The sequence below is a fragment of the Manacus candei genome, unplaced genomic scaffold (assembly GCF_025592945.1).
Source record: "Manacus candei isolate 608988 ecotype Guabito, Panama unplaced genomic scaffold, ASM2559294v1 h1tg000080l, whole genome shotgun sequence".
Lineage (NCBI taxonomy): Eukaryota > Metazoa > Chordata > Aves > Passeriformes > Pipridae > Manacus > Manacus candei.
Window position 1 is genome coordinate 376657 of NW_026138128.1, and position 27966 is coordinate 404622.

General features: G+C 55.6%; 2 protein-coding genes across 8 annotated transcripts; one reads left to right on the forward strand and one right to left on the reverse strand.

Moving 5' to 3' along the window:
• The first annotated feature begins 122 nt into the window (after nucleotides 1-122).
• MISP (mitotic spindle positioning) lies at nucleotides 123-7426 on the forward strand. Of its 2 annotated transcripts, none has more exons than XM_051810917.1 (5): nucleotides 123-234; nucleotides 3372-5515; nucleotides 5944-6155; nucleotides 6565-6603; nucleotides 6794-7426. In XM_051810917.1, exons 2-5 carry the CDS (start codon nucleotides 3490-3492, stop codon nucleotides 6878-6880), a joined length of 2364 nt encoding a protein of 787 aa, XP_051666877.1. In that variant the 5' UTR covers nucleotides 123-234; nucleotides 3372-3489; the 3' UTR covers nucleotides 6881-7426. The 2 variants fall into 2 exon arrangements, with proteins under 2 accessions (XP_051666877.1, XP_051666878.1); XM_051810918.1 differs by lacking the exon at nucleotides 123-234 and adding an exon at nucleotides 1398-1995.
• A 1032-nt stretch (nucleotides 7427-8458) lies between these two features.
• Nucleotides 8459-27726, reverse strand: LOC127481534 (uncharacterized). 6 transcript variants are annotated; one of them, XM_051810935.1, is made up of 5 exons: nucleotides 27450-27726; nucleotides 18991-19080; nucleotides 12924-13008; nucleotides 11579-12731; nucleotides 8459-9987 (listed from the first exon to the last, which is right to left on the reverse strand). In XM_051810935.1, the coding sequence occupies exons 3-5, from the start codon at nucleotides 12924-12926 to the stop codon at nucleotides 9140-9142; spliced, it is 2004 nt and encodes a 667-aa protein (XP_051666895.1). In that variant the 5' UTR covers nucleotides 12927-13008; nucleotides 18991-19080; nucleotides 27450-27726; the 3' UTR covers nucleotides 8459-9139. The 6 variants fall into 6 exon arrangements, with proteins under 6 accessions (XP_051666895.1, XP_051666897.1, XP_051666899.1 ...); XM_051810937.1 differs by lacking the exon at nucleotides 27450-27726 and adding an exon at nucleotides 20105-20148; XM_051810939.1 differs by lacking the exons at nucleotides 18991-19080; nucleotides 27450-27726 and adding an exon at nucleotides 13684-13714.
• Between the last annotated feature and the right edge of the window lie 240 nt (nucleotides 27727-27966).

Consider the following 27966-nt stretch of genomic DNA (forward strand, 5'->3'; position numbering starts at 1 on the left):
GCCCTGACCCTGCCCGGTGCCAGCCCAGGTGCCAGCACACGCCCTGCGGCAGGCGGGGAGCGCTCCTGGCTCCCTGGCATCACCTGTGGACTTTGGCTCAGCCCTGCGGTAAAACAGGCTCCACTCACCTGCCCGGAAACGCAGAACGGCCCGGCAGGCACACGGCACCGGCGTCCCCAGGCCAGGCAGCGCCAGCCCCGAGCGGGAACAGGAGCACCAAGGGGCTGGGCAAGGGTAAGTGGGACCCCCCAGCACCTGCAGCTGGGGTGAGCCGGGGCCAGGCACCAGCACCATGCTTGGGCAGCAGCAGGGCCGGGAGGGGCTTCCTGGCAGGAGCGGGCTCCAGTGCAGGGCAGAGGGGGTGAGGACAGGGACCTCCTGCCCAGCCACCGGCACAGGGAAGGGCTGAACATCCCAGCACAGCATCACCTGCTCAGCTGTGATGCCCCATGCCAGGAGGGAGGGTGGCTCTGGGCACTGGCAATGCTGCCCACTCCGCTGGGATCCAGCAGCTGTGGCCATGGGCACCAAGGGCACCACGGTCACTGTGCCACTCTCCTGCTCTTGTCCTGGCAGGTGTCTGAGGTTTCCAGACCAGGTTTCCCAAGTGCAGGGCTCGTGTCCAGAGGGAAGGAGAGAGCTGCTCTGCTGCAAGGGGCTGGGACTGGCAGTGCCGGGGCTGGCAGTGCCGGGGCTGCCGCGGCGCCGAGAGCACCCGCCTGCACAAACACGGGGTTATCGGTGACCGCAGGGGAGGCCCCGTGGTGGGACAGGAGAGCCCAGGCTACTCCCGGCGTGGCTGCTCCCGGCGTGGCTGCTCCCAGCATGTGCACTCAGGTCCTTCTGCTGCATCCCCCAGGGCTAATGGCTGCCCTGGGGCACACGGTGGGAGGAGAGCTGGACATCCAGGCCCTCCCTGCAGATTCAGGGCTTCTCAGTGCCATAGCTGTGTCCACGGAGAGGCAGGAAGCACCTGGAAGAAGGTCTGTGGGTGCATTGCCGCTGCATCTCTGCACTGGTGCATCAAGGCACAGGTGTGTTGGCACGTTGGTGCATTGGCACATGGGTCCACTGGTGCATCGGTGCATGCTGCAGATCAGAGCCAAGGGTAGCCTCCTGGGCATGGGACCAGCTGCAGTGGGGTAATGGAGGCACAGGGAGATCGGGGACAGAGCACTGAGCCCAACATGGTTCTTGGAATTCCCCCACAGACTCGTGCTGAGCTTATCAGGGCCCCGCAGCCACGCCACCCATGGCCCCCCCGTCCCCCACTGCTGCCACCCCGGCCACTCCCCAGCAGACACGGCTCAGCTGGGTGCCCTGTGTGGCCTCCTCGGGGCATGGGGACCCCCGCCCCGACGGCTTCCTGGACAGTAAGTGCAGCGTGGTCGGGGGTGAGGGCAGTGCCAGGTGCTGGGGGGCCGCCGTGTCCCCCAGCCTCGGAGGGACTGGTGCCCACCCAGGGACGGTGGCAGTGAGGGTGTGCAGGGAGGGCTGGTGCAGCCCGTGGGCGGGCGGAGGGACGTTGGCCACACGCCTCGCACGTCGGTCGGGCTGGGAGCGCTCGCGGCCACCGGCACAGGGCGGGAACAGGCCCTGCAGCTCTGCAGCCCCACAGAACCCCTGGCACAGGCAGGCCCTGGAAAGCGCCCCAGATGTCTCCTTGCAGTGGGGGGGCCCAGGCCAGACTGGCAGGTGCTGCAATGCCACCTGCTCTGGCCAGCACCTCTCGTGGTGCTTGGCTGGGCTGGGGGCAGCCTGGCCCAGGGGGGATGGCCGGGACCCCTAAACCCTGACTGTCCCTCAGCGCCGGACAGAGCTGAGCCAGGTGGATGGATTTGGGCGCAGCTCTGGGAGGGGCCGTTCCGCTCGAGTGGAGCAGCCCTGATAAGAGCCCAGCTGGCTTCCTCCTCCCTGCTCCCCTCCTGTGCCAGCTGCCAGCGCTCCCCGGGGGGGTGTCCCCTTCCAGCCAGGACCTCGACCACCCCAAACACGGTAAGAGGTGTGGTCAGGTGGTTTTCACTATCCAGGTCACCAGGGGCAATGAAAGAGCAAGACTGAATCACAGGTAGGGGAATTACAGGGAAATTCAGCAGAGCAGAGCTGCAGGGGAGAGGCTGAGCCACCGGGGCTGGGCATGGGCAGCCAGGACATCCCAGGTGCCGCTGATGAGATCCAGGAAAGGCTTAAACAGCTCCTGACTGGAGCCCAACCCCACTTGCCCTGTGGGAGGACAGTGCATCCTAGGAGGGCTGGAGGTGAGCAGGGGAAGCTCAGCCACCAGTGTTGCTGCAGGAAGGAGCCATATCCAGAGTGCTCTCATCCTGGGGATGAGCTGGGATGCTCCAGATACGGGGAGCACCAGGCACCTGCCTCTGTCCTGGGGAGCCTCACCCTGAGCTGCGCTTGCAAGTACCACGGCAGCTCTGGGCTGCCCCTGGCATCACCGTGGGCTTGCTCCCGTTTTGCCTCATGCTCCCAGCAGGCCATGAGATCTCCAGAGTAGTGCCCGGCAGTGACACACCCTGACCTGCTGGGGCTCAGGAGTGGTGACGGGTGACAGCAAGGCTGTGGCTAAGCCTCGGCAAACAGCGGGACAGGATGTGCTGCTGGCTCTGGGCACACCCGGCTTGCCCGTGGGTGACGTTGGTGTCCCCGGCGCTGGGGCCGGGATGGCGTCTGAGGTGTGGTGAGAGCTGCTGCCTCATGGGGACCCACCTGTGCTGCCCCTCCCTGCCTGGCACCCGCTGTCCCAGCCGGCTCTGGCCTAGCCAGCGCTGGAGCATCAACCTCAAGGTCAGGGCCGTTCACTCCCGCCCTGCATGCCAGGGGGGTTAAAGTCCCCTCGTTTTATGAGCCATGAAACCACTTTTATGACCCAGTTGTTTCTATAGCTCGGCTGCTTGGAGGCTCCTTCCTGTAAATGCACGAGGAGATATTCCAGGCAGGGGTGGCCTCAGTGCCTCTATTGCCACCTCTCCCTGCTGGTGCCGCCAGGGGCTGGAGGTCCCTCCCTGCCCCGTGCATGTGGAGAGGCCCACAGGACACCAGAGGGTGTCTGTGCCCAGGGCAGTGCCCAGCCGGGCCGTGGCTGTGGTCTCACTGCCACTGGTGGTGCCGCGAACCTGCGGCAGGTTTGGCTGTGCACCCTTGGAACGTGCCCAGGCTGGGGGACAGAGGTCAGAGGGGGATCTGGGCTCTGTGGCAATTCCTGCTGGGAACGGTACTTTGTGCTCTGCCTGCTGCCCCAGACGGGGCAGGTTGGTGTCTGTCCCCAGCAAGGACAGTGGTACCAGGCTGGAAGAGGGGCTGTGCCCTGACCTCCGTTCCTCCTGCTGCTCTAAACAGCTGCTCTCCCCTCCTGCTTGCAGGGACAGCCAGGTCTGGCCCCTTGGCCTCTGCTGAGCCAGAAGCTCGTGGGTGACCTTGAAGCTGAGCAGCGGCCCCGGTCCGAAGACAGGTTGGCAGAGGGGTGGCTCTTCCCAGGAGATGGACAGAGTCACCAGACATCTGGTGTTCCAGTTCCCACAGGCCTCGCACAGGCCTGACTCCAGCGATGGGCACCAGACCGGCTCGCTGGCAGAGCTGAGGGCTGACAGCGACGACGATGTGTTTGGCTCCACTCAACACAGCACCCAGAGGGTAGAAAATGGCTATGGCTGGAAGAGGAGGTCCCAGTCACCCTCATATTTCCTGGAGGGTGGAAAAGATGTCTGGACCCCGTCCCCGGACAGAGAGTCCAAGCTGGAGGTGGTGAAGTCGGGAAGCCTGTACGACCTCAGGGCTTACAGGGGTGAGAGGAAACCCTCGAAGCTCTATGATGAGGAGGAACAGGACGTGTACAGGGTCCCTCCACCCAACATCTCACCTGAGAAAGCCAGGGAGCTTGAGGACGAGAGGAGGGAGGTCATCCGGAGCCAGGTGATGAGGAAGAGCTCTACCATTGCTGAGAGGTGGAGCTCCATGGATGAGCTGAGCTCCATCAACACTGGCATGGGCAGCCAGGGTGAAGGCAGGCATGCAGGCAGTGTCACCACCAGCTTTGCCATCAGCTTTGACAAACCTTCCCCAGGCAGGGCTGCGACACCTGTGGACCCTGACAATATCGACACAGAGCAGATCAACTTCTCCGCAGCTCGGCAGCAGTTTCTGATGCTAGAGAAGACCAGCCCAGGCTCTTTTTTCAGCCCAGGGCAGCAGGCTATATCCCCTAAGCCAGAGTCAGTGACAAAAGTCTCCAGGGAAGAGTGGCATAGCCCTGAGATGGCCACGAAGGCTGTGAGAGGTTATGGTAGTGCCGGTGCATCAAGCCAGAGCAGGAGGGACAAGAGCGTTTACCAGGTTTACAATGTGTCCTACAAGACACCCGAGAAGGAGGAGGTTTCTACTCCCAGAAAAGCTCACATTGAAAGGTCATATCCCATTGTGAAAATGTCCAGCCTGACCAAAGCATTGTCCAGAGAGGACCTGGACTCCGGTTTGGGTGAGATGTACAATGAAGCCAACACAGGCTACGGCAGTGATGGAAGTGCCTCCAATGAGACCTTCAGTGGCCTCGTGGATCTGAGGGCTGGCAGCAACGGGCTGGGCAAGGAGACGAAGGTCAGCAGTGAGACGCCCATCGAGCGGGAGATCCGCATGGCGATGGAGAGGGAGGAGAACCTCTGGAAAGAGAGGGGTATCCAGCGGCTGACCTCCAGCAGCGAGCTGGTGGAGATCCAGACCAAGCCTGTCCTCGCCCTTCATGGCTCTCCCGGCCCAGGCAGGAAAGGGAAGGACAGAGGCCGTGCTTCCCTTTACGTCCAGCGGGAAATCGAGCAGGAAACCAAGCGAGAGGAAGATCTGAAGAGGCAAGGGAGGCTTCTGGGGGCGTATGACAGGGGGACGCATCAGGAGCTGGACGAGCGCAGGAGGGTGTTTGAGCAGGAGGAAGCCCCCCCGCAGAAGTCCACGGCCCCAAGGCAGGCAGAGGAGCGGAGGAGCTGGGTTAAGGAGTTTGTGGCGGAGCAGCCCTCGAGCCCCAGCCCCACGGAAGACACCAGGGGCAGGAGAAGCAGTCCCAGCTACACAGCGAGCATCGCGCACTTCCAGCTGTCTCAGCCGCGCTTCACCGTCAGCGAGAGGAGCCGGGAGAAGCCGTCGGTGTCCCAGCACGCTTCCGCCAGTGCCAGCAAATGGGGGAGCAAGGATTCCTGGGGAGGGAAGCTTCCCGGCTCCACCCCAAGCCCCACCGGCACTGCTGTCCTGCCCAGAGAGTACTTCTCCCTCTCCTTCTGGAAGCCGAAGGTCTCCTTCGCGGAGGACATGGGGACGCAGAGCCCGCTGCGGAGGGAGGACGGCCGGGAGGAGCAGTACCGCCTGCGGACCTGGAAGCCCCAGACGTCTGCACTGATTGAGGAGGAGATCCGGAGCGACCTGCAGAGGGAAGAGGAGCTGCAGGAGCAGCGGCGGCGGCTGATGAACAACTACAGAGACAGTGTTCCCCAGGAGGGCTCCCGCTCTCGGCACAGCTCCGGTAAGGGAGGAGAGGGGCAGAGTGGTAGAGCAACGATCTTGTGGGATGCCCATAAGGGCTCCTGTGTGCTGGTAGCAAGTTGTCCCAGGAGAACTTGATACCAACACACTGGAGTCAGCAGGAGAACTGCTGCTGAGGAGGAATAGGCTCCGCAGGAGCAGCATGGCTTTTGATTCGAGCTGCTCAGGGCTTGATGACTTTGTGTCACGTTACAGCAGCAAACAGGGCTGGAAGGGCCCAGCTCATGCACTTCCCCTCCTAGCTCCTGCAGTCCCTGGCTGGGGCCCAGACACAGGGCCCCAGCTGTGACCAAATCTGCCGGACCTGCTGCGGACGTGGGTCTGGGGCAGGGGCCTGGCTCTCCAGAGGGTCTCCAGCCCCTGGGAGTGGTCCTGGAGTCCCTCACACCCCGATGCTTTCTTGCAAAGCTGCTTCAGGTGCCAGTGGCAGCTACTCGGTGTCTGGGTCTCCTGTCTCCACTCCTGCCTCACACCAGACGGGGATCCTGGGGCTGATGTCGTCCTTCACCCCACTGAGAGTGGCCAGTTCCTCCCAGGGCAGCACGGAGACCCCCACCCCGGACTCGTCACATTCCAGCCCCTGCGAAGAGAGGAGGAGGAGGGTGAAGGAGGATGGAAAGGTGAATGTGCCTACCTTGCTCTTTCTGGGCAGCATGTGGTTGGGGGGCTGGAGCCCAGGAGAAAACTGGTGGCTCTGGAGCTGGAGGTGGCTGTTCTGGCTCCCACTTGGAGCTGGAGGTCCAGCTGTTTGGCTTGGTGGGAGACCCGGTGGTGGTGGCACCAGTGAGGGGCCGTGTGAGCTCCCCAGGGCTGCACATGCTGTTCAGGGCTGCCAGCATTGGGTGGGACTGGAGAGGAGCAGCAGCTTCCTCCTGGGGGGAACCTGGACTGAACCGTTCCCTCACCCCGGGGAGGGCACGACTGCATGTGCCTCCCCTCCTCTGACCACCCCGGGGGCTGGATCCAGCCACCTCTGGATATTCCCCTGCCAGGCTGCCAGTATCTGATCCTGTCTTCCCCTTTCCACAGTACGCAGGCATAGAACCCATCGACAAGGTCAACACAGAGGTAAAGTCCTTCAGGAAGGTGGGGGCTCTGCTCACGCTGCCCTGACACCCCCGTTCCCCCACGCTCCCCTCGAGTGGGCACTGCACTGAGCAGAGCGGGCTGGGGGGCTGGCAGGGGGGCAGCTCTGCAAAACAGATTGATTATAAAAATCCCTTCTTTACAAAGATCCTGCGCATTCTGGTCTCTGCAGGTGGTGGAGAGCACCCGGGTGATCCGTCACAAGAGCGCCATGGCCCAGCGCTGGGAGGCCGGGCAGTACGTCCGCGACGAGGACTGAGGGACCCTGGGCCGGGGCTCACCCTGTTTGGGATCGACTGACTCGTGACCAAATGCCCAATCAGTTCCACCCCTGGCCACTGCAACAACTGGAGACGTGTACCCTGCAAATCAATCTGTTTTGTTGTCACTGATAATCCTTCCATGCAATAGATCTGCTCCTTCCTCCCCCTCCCTGTGGGGGAACACTTTTTTTATTTTCTTAAGAGGGGAAAAATTGGATCAGTACTTTTTAATCACTTCCACCTGAGTCAGCAGGTGAAATCATCCGGTAACCCACTTTGCCCCTTGGGAACTGTGTCTCTGGCTTACAAAAAAGCTGTTTTATTTCTCAGTGATTTCAGGTTTTTAGGTCCCACGAGGCCGGGCATCGCCTCAGGGATACCTGGACTGAGGCCTCTGGATCAGCATTGCCATGAGACTGGGGAATCAACACTGGCTTAACTCCTGTGATCCATGGAGACGCAGCAATTGAATATAAATATATATATAAATGCTGTTTATTTTGCTAATTTATTAAAGAGTTGTTGCTCTCTTGTTCTTCCCAGCCTGTTCTGTCCACCTGCTCTGCTGGTTCTGCACTGGTGTTTTGGAAGAGACCCACAGTTGGGATGTGGGGCTGGGGCTGCTGGGAGCTGGGGCTGGGGGTCCCAATGGCTGCTGGGCTCGCAGAGCACCAGGGTCCCACTGGCTGGACCTGGGAGCACCCAGGGCTAGGGGAAGGGGTCCCTGCCTGGGGTGGGGATGGCACTGGGGGTTGGCATCGAGGGGGCTTTAAGGTCCTGTCTGACCCCAACCACACTGAAATGTCTGTGCCTGGCTGCCCCTGCTAGGAGGGTCCCTGCACAGACCCCACTGGGACTCCAGCCCCACTCTGTGGGTGCTGACTGGGGGAGTTTCCTGGTGGAGCCCCAGGGAGCTGGGAGGGGCCCAGGTGCTGTGACAGCTTGGAGGGGGCTGACTGTGCCACCGGGTATTTTTGGCAGGTGTGGGCCAAACTGATCAGCACAGGGGAGGAAAAAGCCAGACCAGTGGTGGTCTCAGAGCTGAGAGAAGCCTGGCCCCATGGGGTGCAGAGCTGTGCCCACGGGTGGGTCACCTGGGCACTGGTGGGCCCTTTGGGATGGCTGTGCCATCGTGGGGCCTTCGTGATGCCCTCAGGGCTCAGCAGCATTAGGGGAACAGGCAGACGCCCTTCAGCACTTTGGACAAACTGAGTTTGTCTTTCTTTATGTCTCTTCAAACATCCCTAAGTTATCTGGTGGTGTGAAATTCCTCAAACAGGACCGATTCTGGCAAAGGGCTTGGCCCCCAAGGCCTTGTTCAGAAACCATGGAGGTGGCTCGGAGGGCTTCAAAGGGCCCAAACTCCCCCTAGGAGAGCTTTGCACCAGCAGGCCAGGAGCAAGGGACACCACAGGGAACAACATGGAACACGCTGGTGTTCCAGGGACACTGCAGGGAACAACGTGGAACATGCTGGTGTTCCAGGGAGCCACCACCCGCTGTTCAGGGCACCTGCTGCAACCTGGTAGAACAGACAGACAGGACTGAGCTAAAGGTTCTTTTATTTGGTTCTGTCAACAATGCAACCAACAACGTGACTGGAATGTAACAGGCACTGAACAGCCCTAAGCAGAGCTCGGCACATCTCCCAGGGCCTTTGGGGAGCTGCATTTTGCACTCCAGGGAAACCACTTACCATAAAACCCTTCAACACTGTCAGACACTTTAAATAACTTCTTAAAACAGCCACAACTTCTGCAATCTATGAATCTTTCACTAAGGGAAATGACCTGAACCTTGTTGGAAGCAATCCCATGAGATGGGGATCAGCAACGTCGTCGTTCTCCTCGTGTTGCTCATCCTTCCCTGCAGGCCTGTGCCCCGGGCTGAGCTGTGTCAGCCCCCAAAATGAAGGTGCAGTTGACACTCCTGGCTGGGCTGTGCCACCCTCAAGACCTCTATGTCAGCACTGGTGGTTTCTCATGGCACTGACTGTACAGTAGAACATTAACTCATTTCGTAAATGTGAAACGGAAGATTCTCATTAACTCACTGAATTATCAATTCCAATAACAGAAAGAACAACAGAGGAATTTACCTTGAAGCTGAGGCGCTGCAGATGTGTAGGTGCCTTCAGTGCCAAGGCAAAGACCAGCAGAAGGATGTTTGCTCTCAGCCTACACCAAATATCACGACAGGATTCTGTTTCAGAGGAGCCTTGGAGTGGTTTAAGGGGGAAAGCTGAGGGGACACCTCTATTGCCTGGGCTTCCTTACGGCTCCTCTGATTTGCTGGGTAATAACTTTCAAGATCTTTTCCATTTTGGCTCTTGTCAGTGGCTTGCTGAAGTACCACACCTCGTCCCAGCTGGAGCACTGTGACCTGGGAGCCAGGTAAAGTGCATCGCTGTCGTTCAGGCTGTCCGGGGGCCTCCTCCTGGCGTACTCCTTGTAACTGGTGACTGGACAGTTCTCTGGATCAGCAGGCTTGGCAAAGAGCCGTGGGCTTGACTCCCCTTTGTTTCCTTCTGGGCTCAGATCATCCTTCCACTCCAAGTACTCCACCTCTCCCTCACTCTTCCTCAGCACCAGCTGTCCCCAGTAGAGGTGGTGGCTCTGGCGGTGGGTGCTTGCCCCAAACCCCCTAACAATGCTGGTGAACATGAGGTGCAGAAAGCCCTGAGGGTCCATCCTGTTTAAAATTCCCTTCTTACGAAGGTTTTCCACATCTTCATCTGTCAGGTTCTCCAAAATACTCCACTCTTCCTCCCTCTTCTTTTGGAACAGGCACTGATACTTTAGTTTCCAAGCCTCCTGAGAGGCCCTGAACTCCAGCCCTCTCACCACGTTGTACTGGTAGCTGTGCTCCTTGAGGTACCGCTCGATGTTGCGCTGCAAGAAGCCAAAGGAATGGGCAGAAAAATCTGTGCCATCCTGTCTCTTGGTGGAGCTGAAGAATGAGACCAGGTAGCGGTCGAGGTCTTCAGGTGGCAGTGTGTGGATCTCACGTGTCTCAGAGGGGTGGTGCAACATCAGCCAGTCTTTGAACACCTTTATATCACTAGTGGGACAGTTTTTCTTTTTCTCCTGCTTCTGCAGAACACCTGAAAGTTAAGACACAGCTTTGTAGAGAGCGAGAATTCACAAAGATCAGTAAAACATGAGGAGATGCAGGATGGTGTCCACCTCCCTTCTGAAAGCCATTTGGGGGCCAGGACTCTCTCAAACCCCTCCCCTAGAGCTGTGGGTCAGTTTTGTGTTCTCCACAACCAGCGGCACCTGACAGCACCCACCTCTCCAGGGAGGGCTGGGCTCCTTCCTGCTCCCTCTCTGTTGGCTGCTGGCCCTCCTCACTGCCAGACAGGGAGATTTCCCTGTCATCATGAAATAAAAGCATGAACCAAAAGTTGAGGAGGATGGTGAGGGAAAACAAACAGGTGAGTAAACGTGTATTATTATATTGTTTAAAGGATTGCCAGGATTCCAGTTGGGCTCTCTCTTAAGTTGCCATGGCAATACCACATCTACCTAGTTCAATGTAGCGTGAGAAATTAATTCTTTGGATTGATGGAAAGCTCCATCTGCTTGCCTGTGACTTGTCCAGGACTGAGGAGGGGGAGATGGGAAAGGGCTCGTGAGCCAACATCTATAGGTTCCCCTTTTTGTACCAGGTTCTTTTGTACATGCTTAGCTGTCATCCTGACATATTGTGGATGGATTAGGTGGATTCCTCTGATCCCTGTCCCGCTGGTTTGGGTTTCTGGCCTGTTTTGTACTGACTGCTCTGGGTGCAGAGAGCAATGGCTCATGAATCAATAATGCCAAGGCCTCTTCTGAGCCATGAGCCAGCTACCTTGGCAGGAACAGACACTACACAGACATTCCCAGGTGAATGTCCAGTCCCTTCAGATGACACTTGATGTCAGCTATGAAAATAGTCAAATAATGCTCCCAAAACCCAACTGTGGCAGTTTGTGTGGTTGTGGCTCCACAAGGAACACGAGTGTCTGTAACCCCAAGCCTGTTCAGGACCAGCACCAACAGTGTAAGCACATCACAGGCAAACCCCAAATGCTGCCTCAGCACCCTCTGCCCTTCCCAAGCATGTACCCAGGCCCCCACGCTGCAGGACAGTGCATATGAAAACCTTCATTCTTGAAAGGACTAAAGCAATGCATGGAGCTCCTGGCACTTCCCATGCAGGGCTGACACTCTGCCACTGCCAGCGCTGGGATCTTTTGCCACTGGCTTTGGTGCAGGCAGGGCTTCAGCCACAATTTCTCTGGGTTAAGTTACTTCCCCTTGTTTCCTTCTCTTGAGAACCAAGTTCCCATCTCTGGCTCCAGTTTCTCATAGGGACTGTCTCAAGTACAGCCAATGTTCCATGTGGGGATACTACATAAAATGGAAGACCAAAGTGTTCAACACTGGGATGTTGGGGCTAGGCTGCAGCCAAGAACACCTTTGGGTAACTCAGGGAAGGGTATTTCCTACAGAAGTGCTAATTGCTTCAGGCAGGGATCTTTTTAGTCCCTTTGAGTAGAAACAAGAGTGCCCCAAATCCAAGGGATTTACTTAGATGCTGCAGAATAGACCTTGGCAGTGATGTGAACTCGCCCTCCTTTGCTATTTTGGGAAAGTGATTAAAAGAACACCCCCACACCCCTGCAGGCACAGAACTCTGGGCTCTCTTACCTCTGTTTGAGGCTGCAGGTGGATGGCTCTCTAGACTCTGGAAGGCTGAAGGATGAGGTGCCTGCCTGGATCCCGACGGCTCGCTCTCCTCTGCCAAATTCTCAGTGCCATTCCTGCTGGAGTCCACTCCTAGCATGCCATGCTTTGGAGGGCTCAGCTGGAGCTGCTGCTGGACATCAGCAGTGGCTTGGAACTTAAAGAATGTCACCAAGGGGCATGACTCAAGCTGGGCCTTCTCTTCGGTGCTGGAGACAGGAAGAGGTGCTGCTGACTCTGGGGGGTTCCTCCCTCTGGAAGTTTCAGCCGTGGGCCCTGCAGCAGAGAAATGACCCAACCTCAGGATGTTCCTGCCCGGGTCCTCCAGGTTGCTGACAGGGGACTGCAGAACATAGGCACGGGCTAGAGGTGGCCCTGCCATGCTGGCAAAGGCAGATCTTTGAGGGGCTGTTGGCTGGTGAAATGCCAACTCCTGGCAGTGAAGCATCTGCAAATCCACCTGAGTAGGTGGCTCTGACACATTATTCTGGTTGATTCTGTCTCCTTGGTTGTCTTTAACTGCCACACACTGCTCTTCGTCGGAGATGATCAGTACGTCATCGTCATCTTTGAGCTTCACGTTCTGACCACCAGTCTGGAGCCCAGCGACTGCCAAGTGCTGCTCTGCTGCAGAGCAAGGTGTCATCAGTTCCCTGGTATTCTGACTCCCTCTGGGTGATGGCTTCTTATGCCTTGCATAGGCTGTGTCAGCCTTCTGCTGAGTGACTCCTGGGGATCTGCCACATGACCCTGTGCTCCCAACATCTGCTTGAGCCCTCTCAAAAGATGATGGGGTCAGCCTGAGCCTCTTTTCCCCAAAGCTATCTTCCCTTGCTGAAGCCTCGGAAAACTGGGGCCTCCTTTTCCTTCCTACAGCCTCAGTCCCTTCTCTGTCTCTGTCATGTAACTTCTCATACTGCCAGTGATAGGCATGTCCGACTCTGCACATCCACAGCATAGCATTGTCCCTGCTCAGGTGACCCGTGTTCTGTATAAATTCCAGGGCTGGGATCTCATTGCATATGGTCCCGTGACTGTGTGCCCAGATCACAAGTTTGGAGAGACCTGTGTGAAGGGAACTGGCTTTGCTGCACTCTCCATCACCAGAGCTCTTGTTCTGCAAAGGCATGTTGGAAAGAACATGAGTGAGAGGGGCTGTGCAGAGAAGAGCAGTCCTGGGGCTGTTTCTGTCCCTCCCCAATAGAGTGATAATTGTAGATTGGCAATTTCCTCTCATGATTCCTTTTACAAACCAATTTGTTCATTCCTTCTGTCTTTGGGATCATTTATGCCATAACAGAACACTCACCATGCTGCTGCTTTCTGTGTCGCTGAGCCTTCTCTCAGGTGGAGATCAGTAAGTGACTCTTTGAATGGCCTTTCTCTCTCAGCACCTGAAATAATTATCACACGTGTGTGTCTAAATACATGTATGTATGTGTATATATATGTGTGTATATATATATTAAAAAAACCCTGACCAGCACAGGCAACTGAACTTCTCCAAGCTCGGCCCAGAACAAAGACCACTTCAGGCCCGTGCCCTCCCTGGGCTGAGCTCCCTGGGTTCCCAGGAACTCCAAACACAAAACCTGACTGGAGTAAATATTTGCAGGATCAGCCTCTGCAGCACCAACAAAACAGAAACGAAATATAAACATTGAAAATAGGATTTTACAAACTGAACTCTGTGAGTTGTTCCTTCAGCACTCTGTGGTTGGCAAGCTCTGTGTCTCCGAGTGCTGAACTGCAGAGAGAGAACCAGGAATAGCGAGGCTGGTTCAATCTGACATTCTCTGACTGTGCAAACAGTAACAAGAGGTGGTTTCCCAACTGAAGGATTTGCACATTTAACTCGTATTTATACTAGAGACTGAAACTCTCCCATCTATTTGGAAGGCTCCATGTAGCAGCCTGGACATTCATCCCTGTCTCTGTGTCACAGGGAACATGTAACGGACCCTCGGCACCACAGCAGCCGGGACCCTCCGTGACTGACACCGCGTCACCCTCTGTGACTGACACTGTGTCACCCTCCGTGACTGACACCGTCACCCTCCGTGACTGACACTGTGTCACCCTCCGTGACTGACACCATGTGCTCGCAGGCCGGAGTGGAGCCTGTGCTCCAGGCATCTCGGGCCATGATTAATTAAAAGCTTTGCAATTAGTCGAGGTAAAAGAAGCCAGGCTGAAAACACTGGACACAGGAACCATGTCTAGACTGGTTCTTTGAGCAGTTCTGGCCTAAATGTGACACAGCTCTTGGTGAGAACAGGCCCTGGCTGGCAGTCAGTGAGGACAGCCCAGCACACCTGAGCACCCACTGCCAGGTACGGCAGCTGCAGCCCCGGGGCTCCTGCTCTGCCGGTGAGCTGTGGAACACGGGAGAAGCCCATCCCAGCTGACAGCTGCAGGGCTGCTCTGTAATCCGTGAACGCGGTGCTTGTCCGCAGGGATTGATCTCAGGAGTGTGGGTTACGCTGAAGGCAGACCTGGCAGCGCTGGGGCAGGAACGGCTGTGCCGCAGGAGTGCCGGCCCCAGGGCAGAGGCTGTGCCCGGCGTCCCTGGTGCCTGGGGCCTTCAGTGCCCGCCCAGCACCAGCCCAACCCACCGGCTCTCCTGTCCAAAGGGAACAGGTCACACCTCTAGCAGGTGCCGACAGGGAATGACTGGGAAGCACAGGAACTGCTCCCTTTGGGGTGAGCCTGCCTGCAGCACAACAGCACAGCTCTCTTCTGCACTTAGGCTCCATCAATCCATGTGTTCCTGCCTAATGATAGCACGGATAATTTTAGCCTGAATGCTTGCTTGTTGTGTGTGCCAGCGTGTGGAATGTGCAAAGCCAGGATTTACAGAGCATTTTTTACAGAAATCTACTGCTGCTTTAACCAAAAATCAGACAATAAAAGCCTGTTTGGAAGCAGCAAATGCACTTTGAGCTCCTGACGTTAATCAAGGCCTTGGATGGATCTACTGTCCCCGTGAGCTCACGCCTGATGGATGCCAGCAAACAGGGCAGGGAGTCACCTCCAACAGCTGTTTTGGCTGTCCTGACCCCTCACAGAAAGTGGCTCTGCCCAAGCTTCTCCCCAGAGGTGTCTGACCTGTTCCCACCTCCCCAGGCCAGGGAGCTCACAGACTGTGCCTGCTGAGCCCCCAAAAGCTGCACCTAAACTCCAGGGAGAACTGTTTTCCCTCCTGAAGTCAAAGAGAGTTTTATCTTTGAGTTCAGCCTGTGCAATTCCCTGAAAGGGCTGAGCTGCTCGGACAGACTCAAAGGAACTTCCATGCCAATAATCCAGTGCCTTCAGTCAGTGTGGGAAAAGGTAACAGGAACGGAAACTCCACATGGTTATAAGGCCACAAAATTACTGACTTGGCAGATGAACATCTTGATCCCTATCACAGGCCTCTGCAAGTGGAATGCTTTTATCTTTCCTTATCTCCAGACACATGTCTTCCTCTTCCTGATGGCTCGGGGAAAAAAACCCTTTTTTTCTCTTGCTATTTAGTTCCCAGCACAGATTCTGGTGCTCAGCTACAGACCCTTCAGCCCACTGCAGCCCCCACACTTCCAGCAGCTGGGAGTGCCCCAAAGGAATGGCAAGTGGAATTGGCCTGGATTCACAGTCACAGCTGAGTGAGAAAAATGACCCATCCTTCCCCCAAAGGCTGAACTGGCATACTTATCTTCTCTTTAAATAATAAAAATCCATCTTGATCACTGCCACAGTTTTTACCTGCTTCCAGCAACCCTGGGATGCCTGTGGGGAGGGAGTTTTGTTTTGGAGCCTTGTGCCTGGTTCAGTGTCTGCGTGGTTGGGAGCCGATGTGCTGGGTTAATTTTCCTTCCAGGAGAGGCTCCCATCTGATAATGGACACTGTGCGCAGGACCTACACCTTTCTGTCCTGAAAACAGGACATTCCAGAGCTGTACAGTAAAGGATTTAATTTTTTTTAACCCATGGGGAATTCAGTGCACTGCTAAAACACATAGTTAGACGAATTCAGGTTCACTCGAGGAAAAAAGGTGGTTGGTTTTTTTAAATCTACAGGATTTGGCTTTCTCAGGCCCTGTTCCTCTGCACAGCTTTCCAGGCCTCAGTGCTGTGGATGCAGATTTTACCTCTGTATTACAGAAAATATGGCCAAGTAACTTCACAGGAGTCTCCAGCGTTTCGGGGAGACTGAACTCCGGGCTGGCTGAAACACGGAAATGGTCTTTTTGCTTTAAGACTTTCCTGTTTGTACTTTGAGCCTTTGGGGATGGGGGAAAGCATGCTCAGCATTTTCTAAAAATTATCCTCCTGTAAAGTCTGTCAAACACAGAATCACCTCAGAATGTCACCATCGGGATCTCCCTCCCTGTCCCTCTTGGGTGTGCCGAAGGCCCAAACCCGTGTGACACACACAGCCTTGTGCAAACAGGAGCACCAAATAAAGACACTCATTTCAAGGCACTAAAAGCCCTTTGCCCCCTCTGTCCCTGTCCCCCTGCCCTGTGACAGCCCTGGCTGGTTCCTCTCAGGGGCTCTAACGCCTGTTTTGCAGATTAGAACCTGGGACACACACTGACACACACCAGTGAATCGGAGAGCGCTGGCTTCCCTGCTCCAGATAAGACAGTGCAGGAAACTGCAACAATCCTGGTAGGAAAACAACAGGATACAGAACAGCAGTGCTTACACTTGACTCCTGCCCCCTTCCCTGCTCCCTCGGGAATCCCTCCCTGGAGCTGGGGGGCCAAACACAGGTGTGGGGCACCGCCAGAGCTGTGGCCAGCGTGGGGGCACTGCCGGGGCGTGTCGGGCAGGAAGGGCTGAAGCTGCACTCAACACATCTGGCTGCAGGACGGAGCTGAGTGGAGCAGCAGCAGCTCGTGGCTGCCAGAAATCATGGAGCTTGTCCCATCCTCCTTAGCAGGGGCCTGGGGGGTGGATCCATCATTTTCCAGCACTTCGGTTTTCCTGTTCTCTGAGATGTTTGTTTCCCTCCTCCTCTGCCCTGTACAAGAGCATTCTCAGCACCTCTTCAGCTCTCTTCCTGCTTCCGCACATAGTTCCACCAGCCCCTCCTGCCCTGTCTGCAGAAATACAATTCCCAGGATATATCCTGTACTGGCTACAGGGAGCCGTTCCTCCATTTTGAGAGATGCTTCCAGAAAATCCCCCCCCCCGCCCTGTGAGTCTGCAGAGGGCAGGGTCTGACTGCAGGCACCGGCTCTGAGCGGGAGGCAGACCCTGCTGGCAAACACTGGCCTCCAGCACCACATTCCTCAAACAAGAGCTTTCTTGTTCAAAGATTCGGACACCACTTTCCCCCCATTCCTGTCTCTGCTCCTGAGGGGCTGCGTTCTGGAGACACTGGCCTGGGATGTGACTGTGAGCACTGCATCAAGGCCTCTGAAAAGCAATAATAAAAGCCAGGGGCAGCTGGTACAGCATTGCCTGGGCCACTAAGCAGGGATCAGCCACCAAACCAGCCCGAGTGACAGAAAAAAGTCATTTGAAACCATGAACTTCTATAAATAGGAGTTCAGGAGGAAGTGGGAAAGCTGAAATCAGCGATGGGCAAATGTGTGACCTGGACAGGAAACGCTGCAGTGTCGCTGACACCTTGTCAGGGCCCTGGTGGTACCTGGAGGCACCTCACACCTGTGCCAGTGCCATGGGGACAGGTGGCCAGACTGTCCTCATGATCCCACGTGCAGGCTGTGACTCTCCCCGGGATGTTTTGTTCCCAGACAGGTGCTGGGATGAGCATGGAGCAGTTACAGGCACAGCCAGGCCGTGGGGACTGACTGTGCCCCCGCCACTGTCGCTGTTCCGTGGTCGGTGACCTCACCCCGGGGGCCATGCAGGAGTGTTGCCGTTTCACTCGCTGCCCCCGGCTTTGCCCCTAAGCGCCGGGCACGGGGTGATTCCGGTGTCTCCGGCTGTACGAGCTCCTTTGATCCTGCCGGTTCCGCCGCGTTTGGGTGCGCCGGGCTCGCAAATCACCCGGGAACGACGTGAAACAAGGACCCCTTTTGTTCCTGCCGCCCGGTACCGGCAGGGGGCCTCGGCCCCGGTACCGGCAGGGGGCGCCCGGCCCCGGTACCGGCAGGGGGCCTCGGCCCCGGTACCGGCAGGGGGCGCCCGGCCCCGGTACCGGCAGGGGGCGCCCGGCCCCCGGTGCTCGGCCCGGCCCCCCGGTGCCGGTCCCGGTGCCGGTCCCGCCGTGTCCTTGTTCCCGCCGGGAGCCGCAGCCCCGGCCGGGGCCGGCACCGGCACCGGCGCGGCAGAGCAGGGAAGGGCCTCCCGGGCTGGGCTCGCCCCGGTGCAGCTCCGCCAGGACTGGATATCAAAGAGCCGAAGCCAACGGGCCACCGGGGCTGGCCAGGAGAGGGGGCAAACCTTGTTCCATTTAATCGTTAGAGAGTTTATTGCAGTTTTTTATATTTCTGAGCAGCCTTTTAAAGTTTAACTAAAATCGCTGTGTGCCACAAGGCGTTTCTTCAACCGTCAACTAAACTAACCCAAATAACCAAACAACCCAACCCCAACCGACAAAACCAAAGCAACTCAAACCAGCCCAAACCAACCCAAACTCACCTACCAGTGCTGTGGGCAGGAGGACACAGCACCCACTGTTTCAGCCCCGTTTCGGGGCCTGGCACTTGCCCCTCCCTGAGCTGAGCCAGAGCCCTCTCCTCTGCTGTCCCCCCCACAAAGACCAGAGCTCACGTTTCCCCTGGCACGCTCTGGCTGGAGCATGGCAGCAATTTGTTATTAAATAGTAATTGTGGCAAATCTGCGACTTGTAATTAGATGTAATTGTTCACAATGGGACATCGTAACCTACTTCTTTTACCATACAGACCAACTTTACTGACCCACACCTCAGCTCCTTCCCAGGTGTGAGGGTTTTCCTTGTCTAAGGCCCCTGAAGTCGAGGAGACTCGGCCTGGGGGTGCAGGACTCAGCCTCACCAGCACCAGGCAAACACTTGTGCTCACTTCTGCCCTTCAGGTGTTTATGGAGGTTTGCTGGGATGTGATGGGAAATGGCTCCCCCAGGCAGGAGAAACCACTTTGTTGGTAACAAAGTACCTTGCAGGGGAGGGGAAGCTCCCTGGCTTCGGGATGGCCTGTTCCAGTCCCTGCTGGGTCTCTGGCACGGGGAGTCCAAAGGGAACCCAAAGTGCCTGTCCCCCACAAAATATCTCCCGGCACAGCACCCCAGGATTTTGGCCACAGGCAAATATATTGGTTCGTGCCCTCTGGGGATGCCATGGGACATCTGGATGACTTGCAGGCTCCCACCTTTGGAGCCTTGGCTCCTGCTCAGTGTCCTACTGTGTCCTTGTTCTGAAGTGCCACTGTCTCCCTTACCTGCTCCAAGATCACGTGGACGCCCTGGGCAGCCTCCCAGGGAGCACAGCACTGCCAAAGGACAGGATCTCACCCAGGGCACAGGGCAGCCTAGGAGAGAGGGGAGAGAGAGGTGTTAGTTAGCTAGGAAAGGGATCTCAAAGCAGCCTGCCAATCCCTCGGGTGGGATGGAAGCAATGAGCAAAACTCTCTGCCCTGAGTGGCTGCCTGGGGCAGCAGCCGGGATCAGCAGGACCTGAGACGTACCAGTGAGAGGCAGTGGCTCCCCACTGCTGTCCCCTACTCTTTGAGAGCAGAGCTGAGAGCCTCACAGATGAAAACCCCACAGCTGGATGGCACCTGTCTCCTGGGAGAGGCAGCAAGCCTTAGCACTGGCACACGTGGCTGCTGGTTTGGACAAGAAACACATGCTCTGGCATGGGATCTGGGAGAGCTGTTGACTCCTGCAGCAGCCCTACCACCCTGCCCAGAGCGTGAGCAAGAGTAAACCATCAACTCCACTCGACAGATTCCAGAAAACAGGAGCTAACGGGTGGGTTTGGATCTGGAGTTCTTGGCTGAAATGCCTCAAAAGGGGCAATTCCCCCCCCACACACACCCCCTCCCTGAGGCAAGGATCCTTCTGCTGCAGAAGGAACTGGTCACCTTGCAATATGAAATGAAGTATTTTCTCAATAAATAAAGTATTGTTACGTATTTTTTGAGCCCTGACCTTAAAGCAAGAAAACGAAGCTGAGCTGTCCTGATGGATGGAACTCAGCTCCACAGGGAGTGTGTGTGAGCTCATGGAAATGCTCCTCTGGGCTGCAGGTGTGGGCAGTACCTGCACAGGAGGCAGCAGGAGCAGCACATTCAGACCTGCCACCACGCAGTGGGAGTCTCCTTTGGGCCATGTCGATGCTGGTTTTACCCAGAACCAGGAATTCAGTGCTGTGGGACAGAGCAGGGAGCTGTGCACAGAACTGATGGTTCTGCACACAAGGAGCCTCTGTGCCTGTGTGTTGGGGGTGCTGGGGCCCCACGGGGGACACTTGGCACCCCTTCCATGGCTCCTGTCATTGTCCACCACACTCACTGCCCTGGTATCAGAGAGCTCACCAATTAAATATTAAACCTTCTAAAGGATATTGGGTTTCTTTTGTTCCTTTGGCATCTCCAATGCTCTCAGTTCTCCCTGACTTCACATGCTGCTGTTCCCGCCTTTGTGTTCTTTTAGTGCCTAATTTCATACTCTGGAGGGCTTCCTCCACCTCCTGTCTGTCACACAGAGCATCTGCTGTACAACCCAGACAAGGATTTAGGGAGCAGGTTCCTCACCCAGACCCCAGCCTACAATCAAACCACCAATTCCAGGGTTCTGGCCATAGGCCACTGGGTCTCTTCATACATTTCAATCCAGTTTGATCCAGAAGGCTCTGGGTTTGATTCTGGAATCAGACCATGAGATTTCTGAACACTTTCACCACCTGAAACATGAGCAAGCCTTCACACCATGAAAGCAAAAGCCCCTTAGCCTGGGAGCAAGGCTTCCCTGCGCTGCTCCATTGCACAACATCCTTCAGGAACTTACGGGGCAGCAAACACTAGACATCCATGGCATAATTACAGCACTGACAAACCAACTGAGCCTCAGCAGCTGCCGCTGGGGAGGATTCATTCATTCCCAGTATTGCCTTTTAAACTGAAGTGCCACTGGAACAAACACAGCTTTGATCCAAGTAGGAAATCATTTGGAGCTTTGTGTTTAATAGAGCTGCAGCCCTGGGGAAGTGATGTCGTTCTTGGCCGGGCTCACAATGGGGCTCACGGCGGGCACAGACCGCGGCTGTCCCGGTCCCCTCCGAGCCAGCTGTGCTCGGACACGGCTGTTCTTGACTCGCTGGGGAAACAAGCAGGTCAACTCAGCTGCACTGAGCCACAAACGTGGCACAAAACGCAGGATTTGGGGAAGAGGAGCAGCCTTTGGAAAATCCCTCCCGACCTTGTGTTCCTTTTGCCTTTGGGGTCTCTCATGTCCCCCTCAGCCCCAGGGGAACCATGGCACAGATGGAGGGGCCACACACACAAACACAGGAACATACAGCCAGTACTGACTGGGCTGTTCACACCTGTGTGATCTGTGTGCTGGGGGGGGCACACCCCCCCGTGTGATCCACATGCCTGGGGAGGGACAGAGGGACACACACACCTTTAGACTGTGGACACCTCTTCAAATGTTGCTGCAGTTTGTACCAGTAAAACCCAGTGCTCACAGCAGGGGTGAGCAGCAGGCAGGCTCCACACCTGAGGGAGCACTTGGAGGTGCTCTGCAGATGCCTGTCTGTCAGGGCCCTTTTTCATTTCAATGACCTGCGCTCCACTGTGACATTCCCCTGTCCAGAGTCAGCTGGCATCTGTGCCACAACCATTTAGAATGGCAGATGCAACGGGAGACACCTGTGGACAGAGGGGCTGAGCTAAAGTTTCAGGAACAATCCCTGAGCCTGGCAGGTGAGCGATGGAGATGCTGCAGCAATAATGCATGAGCTGCAGCTGGCTCCCCTCGCCCCTTCAGCGCTGCTCTCCTGGGTCCAGTTCCCTCCGGGCTCCCTCCCAGTGTCACAGCGCTGCTGGGAGCGCAAGTACAGCAGCCCAGTAACCTACTGGGGAACACCAGGGGATGGTGAGCTGGGAGAGCAGCAGGTATGGTGGGCCAAGCACTCCCGGAGTCCTGCAGAGCCCCCCGGGTCCCAGCTCTGGAAACTGCTGCTGACCCAGCAAGCCACCCCGAGGGGCTGGTCGGGAAACTGGCACCTTCCTTAGAGGGTCACGAAATCAAATCATTGGAAGCAAAGGAGCTTCCCAGGCCACTGCTGAGCAGACCTGAGACATGGCAAAGTGATGGAACAGCACTCAGCTTTCCCTGCAAACAAGGCCCTGACTAAAGCAAAAAGGAAATGCGGAGCTGGAGCTACAGACAGACCAGAAATGGTGTTTACTTCCCTGCCCCGGGATAGAGGGAGATGTGCTTGGAAGGAGGGTTGTTTGTATAAATAAATGTTCATTCTTGGCAGTGGAATGCAAACTATGCTGAGGGACTGGAACCAGGCACTCAGAAAGCTGAGGCCAGAGCAAGGGAGAGACGAAGCAAGTCTGCAGGGAGGAAACTCACATTCATTTTTAGCAACTTGGAGAGGTTCTCAAGCCTGTTTGACATTTTTGATTATGCTGATGTAGAGCCTATTCCAAGGACAAAAGAAGTCAGGATTACAGGTTAAACAATTAGGAAATTTCACACCAGGCAGTGAGGGGTAGTGCCGTCTGCAGGTCTGGAGAGTCTCTGAAACGCGGGATCATCTTTCAGTCTTTCTAGACAGATGGAATTTGAATGTCTTGCAGAATCCTCACCCGGGTCAGGAACTCAGAGCGTGGGCCTGCAAGCCTCTCCTGATAGCATTTTCTGAGAGCCCACAGCAGGCAGGAAAGATGAGCCTGAGCTGCTGCTCTTTGTCCAGACTTTCCTGCAAGGTTTCTGGGAGGGCAGGAAACGATCCTGCAATGTGGCATCAACTGTGTCAGAGTCTGTAACTTTACAGTGGGAAACAAAACTGCAATTTCTCATGGAGAGTGAGCTCAGCTCTGTGGTGTCACATCACAGTGAGTCAGGGCCTGTTTTCCATGCTCAGAATATGTTGCATTGTGAGTGCAGAGTTCCCATGTATCTGTGGAAAAGACCTTTACCTGCTTGCTTGCCCACTGTCCTTTCTGAGGAATGTGCAAGGACCTGTCCCTACATTTCAGTTTGGGTGTCAGGGGCCACGGCTGTGGCACTGAAAGGGCAGGAGTTGCCCACTTGTGTTGAGCAGAGACATCAGCCCCCCTGCTCCAAGTCCAGCCCAGGAGCTGGCACCAGGCTGGGGCAGTGGAATCGGAACCTGCATTCTCTCTGAGATAATGGAAAGTCACAGGGAGGTATCCAGCTCTGGGCATGAATAAATCATTACAGGTATGAATTATTCAGGGTTCAGCCCTCCACATGTGCTCCATTCAGACTCCAGCAGCAGCATCCCTACTGTGCAGAGTTTCTTCCCAAACATTCCAGGTCTGTGACAGGCTGATGAATCCAAGTGTTCAAGTAGGATTAAAAGAATAATTAAAAATCCAGCAGTAAAAAGCTGCTCAAAAGAACTGTGACACCTCAGGCTGGCATGGCAGTGGCCAGGCAATGTCTGAGCTCCACAGTGTCAATGTTGCAAGCTGTCCTTGAGTTAGTCACAGCGTGGGGTGGGAATAAAGAGTGGCTCAGGAAATTGGGAGCACGTGTTGGAGGGAAGAGTTGGAATGATGGGCACAGAATAAATACAGGAACCAACCCAGCCTTCTGGTAACCTGTGTCTAACACAAACACAGGTATCACCTGGATTTCTCAAATGTCAATATGCAATTTTGGTAGCGCTGAGGCGGTAACTTAGAATTTCTGGCTTAGATCTGTGCTGTGATATCAGTGGCTTTGCCCTGTGGTTCTTTTTTAACATCCTGTTTATTATGAGCTGAAATGGATCGAATTAAGAGAAGACCTGGTTTGCAGTGACTGAAAGGATGGCACTGTTAGAGCTGGGCTGCTGTGATTACTTTAATGCCACGGCCCAAATCACTGAGCTGGGGGCCCAGGTGAGCAGGCCCAGGTGAGCAGGCACAGGTGCTGCCAGGTGGTTTCTGGGGAAGGCTGCAGTGAAGAGACAAGTGAATCAGACCATAGGTCAATCAAACCATGGATTACTCAAACTATAGCTTAATCCTCACCACTCCAACCCCGACTGGAAGGGAAAAAAAGTCCTGTGTTGAAGAGCCAGGAAATGGCTGGTTTGTCCTGCACAGGAAATGAGTCAGCCCCGAGCATCGGGAGGAGCCTGGGGACAGGGAAGTGCTGAAATAACATGGAGGAACAGCACAAATACAGAGAAGTCTCTCATGTCATGGATTAGAAAGAAGGAAAGGTGTAAACTGTGAGTTCTTCTGATTCTACCTGAAATTTGAAGTTGATGTAGGTGCTTGCAGCATGAAATACCTGCAGCTGCAGTTTGGCAGCTCTGTAAAAAGGGAACTCAGAGTGTGCAATGGCAACACCAACTGTGCCCCAGGTGCAGCTCTCCTGGCTCGCAGAGTGTTTCTCAGCTGCTCAGCTCTGGATCTGCACTGGAGGCCTCATGTCGCTGCAGTGGTAGAGCTGTCACAGACACCTCGCTCCCAGAGCCCAGACATGGGTTAGGAATCACAGAATCACAGACTGGTTTGGGCTGGAAGGGACCTCAAAGCTCATCCCATTCCACCCTCCTGCCACGGGCAGAGACACTTTCCATTAGACAAGGCTCCAAGCCCCATCCAACCTGGCCTAGAACACTTCCAGGGATGGAGCAGCCACATTTGCTCTGGGCAACCTGTGCCAGGGCCTCACCACCCTCACAGGGAAGAATTTTTTCCCAATATCCCACCTAACCCTGCCCTCTGTCAGTTTGAAGCCACTTCCCTTTGTCTGGGCACTCCAGGCCCTTGTAAAAAGTCCCTCTCCAAGAACACTTCTGTTTATTGCTGACAGGATATTAAGCTCGATTCCAAGCCCCTTTATTTACCCATTACCAATCAGAACACTCCTTGGTAATACTCCATGCTGCCAAACTCTCCTGGATCAGTGGAAGAAACGCCCCCCTCACTCAGGCAGTGTCCTGCTCAGAAAGCCACGTGTCTGCAGGGAAGAGCTGCACCTTTCCCAGGGCTGGAACAAACCCAGCCAGCTCTCCTGCGGCCCTCCCTGTGCCCACTCCTCCTCCAACCACCCCAGCTGCAGAGGGGCTTTGGGTCCCTCTCCTCGCTCCTTCCCTCGGGCACGAGCAGGGGAGGAGGGTCAGGGCTGGACACATCTGCTGGACTGACAAACCCCGCAGGGATTCCGCTCCTGCCCCGCCTGCTCTGCACTAACCCCTCCCAGAGCTGTGATGTGGCATCCTCAGCCATGCACAGAAGAATGTTCTGGCACCCTAAGACGTTGCTAAAGCTGCCAGTATGCTTTGAAACAAAACCGCCGTGTTCGCTGAAAAGGGCTGGAAATAAATAAAAGAGACAAAGAGAAGCACCCTCTAGTTCCCAGGTTTCTTTGGGATACACAAGCAGCAGTTATCTGGGAAAGAGTTCCCTGGTTTAGGACCTTGCAGAGTTCTGGGAATAACAGGGCAGGAGAGGAACTTCCAGGAAAGCAATTGTCACTGACACCAGCATCTAGGATGCACCACTCTGCCCAGGGCTTCAGGCTCCTGAACTGGGGCCGTGTTTTAGGAGGGTTTCTGGTTTTCAAACTGCTGACAGAAACATGGGGTGGAAGAGGAAGGAGAAGGGGAAGAGTTCTGCCAGATTGCAAAGGACACAGTTACGCAGAGAAGTGTCCGTGACCCTGCACAGGCCGCAGGGTTGTTTTAACAATACAAAGGGAAAAGGCAGGAAAAGCTCCGTTTTGTTTCAGAAGGTTTTTCTTCTCTAGTGGTGAATTAAATGCCAAGAGATAACACAGGCAGGAAGGGCTCAAAAAGAGAAAAGCTGGGTGTGCCCCAGAGGCCTTTCCCAGCGGAGGAACCGGAGCTGGAGGGTGGGACGCTGCTGCAGGATCCTACAAAACAAACTGGTTCTTTTTTTTCCCTTTGCCCTCCTCTTTTTTTTTTTTCCACATGGCCATTTTCATCTGGGTTTGTTTTTCAAAACAAACACAAGGACACACAGGGGCAGGTCCTGCTCCCCGCTGGGTTTTTATATCAAGTGTGATCTTGTTCTTAAATGTATTTTCCTGTTTGGCCCAGAGAAAGCCCCAACAGTATCTCTGGTCACTTTGCTCCCTGAGCAGATGCTGCCTGAAAAATTCTCTTCATGTTGCAGGAAAACAACTGATAAAATGTTGCACAATCAAAATTTCTGCCAGAACTGTGGAAAATCAGAGCGAGTTGCACAAACCTTAACAAGTCTTTTAAGTCAGACCACACCTGCAGAGGACAGGCCTTTGGAAATCAGGAATCCTGTGCTGGCATCCACCTCTCACTGTTCCACCATAGATACCTGGAAAGCACCTGGGATACCCGCACATGCCATAAACTCATGTCAGCAGCCACTAGAAAATCAGATCCTGGCTGAGCATTAATGAATATTTTCAGTCTTTGTGGCATGTTCAGGGGGCTCTTCTTTAGGGGTATTGAAATAGCCCATATTTAAAAAAGAAAAAAAAAAAGGAGGGATTCTGTCTCCACAGCATCCTCTACCATGGAGGGATCCCTTACTTACAGTATAGAAATAAAATCATTCTGAAGGGAAGATGAAGTGAAACACCTCCACGGGAAACACACCTTAAACCAGGCACAGATCAAGGGAGTGCAGGAAGCTTGTGTTGGCTGTTAAATTCCTGCTCTCTTTGATCACATCACTTTATCTCTCTGGCTCTCAGCTACACTGGATCCATAATCCCATCATTTTCCTATTCTTTGTCTCATCGAAGTTGTAAATCTCTTATCTGAGGCAGCAGCTGAGCCTTTCAAATGCACGACCCAGTAAACAACCTGGTTTCAGACAGTTTTATTTGCCTTTAGCAATAGATCAGAACATACTTTTCCTGGATTTTAACTGGGAGCTCAGTAAGTCAAAGATCTGGGAATCAGAGTTCCCAGCTCCTGGTAAGATCCAAGGCCAAGGCAAGCTCCTGCATTTCACAGATGGGGACAAGGGTGAGGGAGGCAGGTGATGTCTGATCCTGGCCTCCGAAACCTCTGAGAATTGCCCCACTGAGAAATAAGAGCTCTGGCCAGAGGACTCGGCACAGCAACACGGGTTTGGGAGAAGACAGACCATTTCAGTTCTAACTTTTTCTTTTCCCTACTCATGTGTCAAGTGTATGCTTGAGAGAGACGAGAATACAAAATGCATGTCTGTACCTGCCCGAGTTACCTGACACGCAGCAGAAACACTGCCCAAATTTCCTTTGCACTCTAAAGTAATTTTCTGAGCCTTCACATGGGTCCGTATTTAAACAGTGTTTCATCTACGGCAGAACTGCTCCCTGGAGCGGTGGTGGGCAGGATCCAGCAGCATCCAGGGGCCTGGGATGGGGACAGACCCTCACACCTGCCCCGCTCACCCTGAGGGAGCCACGGAAAGGATCTTACACAAAACCGCCACAGTCGGTTTAAATTCACCATAGGTGGCCCAGCATCTGCAAAGCAAATCTTCCAGAGGTTTGACAAGCCCCAAAACCGCGGAATCTACCTGAATCCCTGCAGAAGTGAGGCCTACAGGCAATGATAACCATTAAGGTGGGACAAGCCGATGTAATGGCGCACTGAGGTGCCCCTGAGGGGCCATGGAGCTGTTTCGGGCAGCAAACGGTCAGAACGGGACCGGAGGCACAGATCTGCCTCATGCCTGAGCAGCAGGTACGTGAGATGTCTTACCTCACGGGATCTCTCTCTCCCTCACTCACAGGGTAATCTTTATCCTTAAGACATTAACTGCGATTACAGATGGGGACTGTAATTAAACCCTCCGGCCCCGCGCGGCTCCCGAGGGGCGGCGCGGACGAGCGACCCTCATCCGGGATGGCGGCGGCGCGCGGCTTCCCTGCCCGCACCCAACATGGCGGCGGGGCCGAGCCGCCCCCGCAGCCCCTCACGGCACAACGTGCACGCCGGGGCCATTGCCCGTATTCAAGATGGCGCCCAAGGCGGTGATTCCCATGCCCTGACCCCACTCAAGATGGCGGCTCCGGGTGTCAATCCGGCCTCCTTCCCGCTCTGAAGATGGCTCCTCCCAGCCGCCTCCCTCCGCCTACCGAATGGCGCCGCGCACTGGCGCGTCGCCCCGCCCCCGTGCCGTCAGCAGCCAATCGGCCTCGCGCGGAGCTCCAGGGCGCCAACCCCGGGAGGCGGGCGGTCCCGCCCCCCCGTCAGGGTGACAGCTCCGCTGACCAAT

Bases quoted from the DNA above. Each gene is read 5' to 3' on its own strand.
- MISP (XM_051810917.1), top strand. From the start codon at position 3,490: ATGGACAGAGTCACCAGACATCTGGTGTTCCAGTTCCCACAGGCCTCG. The intron at 5,516-5,943 runs GTAAGGGAGGAG...TTTCTTGCAAAG, and splicing joins CCGCTCTCGGCACAGCTCCG to CTGCTTCAGGTGCCAGTGGC. The intron at 6,604-6,793 runs GTAAAGTCCTTC...TGGTCTCTGCAG, and splicing joins TCGACAAGGTCAACACAGAG to GTGGTGGAGAGCACCCGGGT.
- LOC127481534 (XM_051810934.1), bottom strand. From the start codon at position 12,743: ATGCCTTTGCAGAACAAGAGCTCTGGTGATGGAGAGTGCAGCAAAGCC. The intron at 9,988-11,578 runs GTAAGAGAGCCC...CTTAACTTTCAG, and splicing joins ACCTGCAGCCTCAAACAGAG to GTGTTCTGCAGAAGCAGGAG.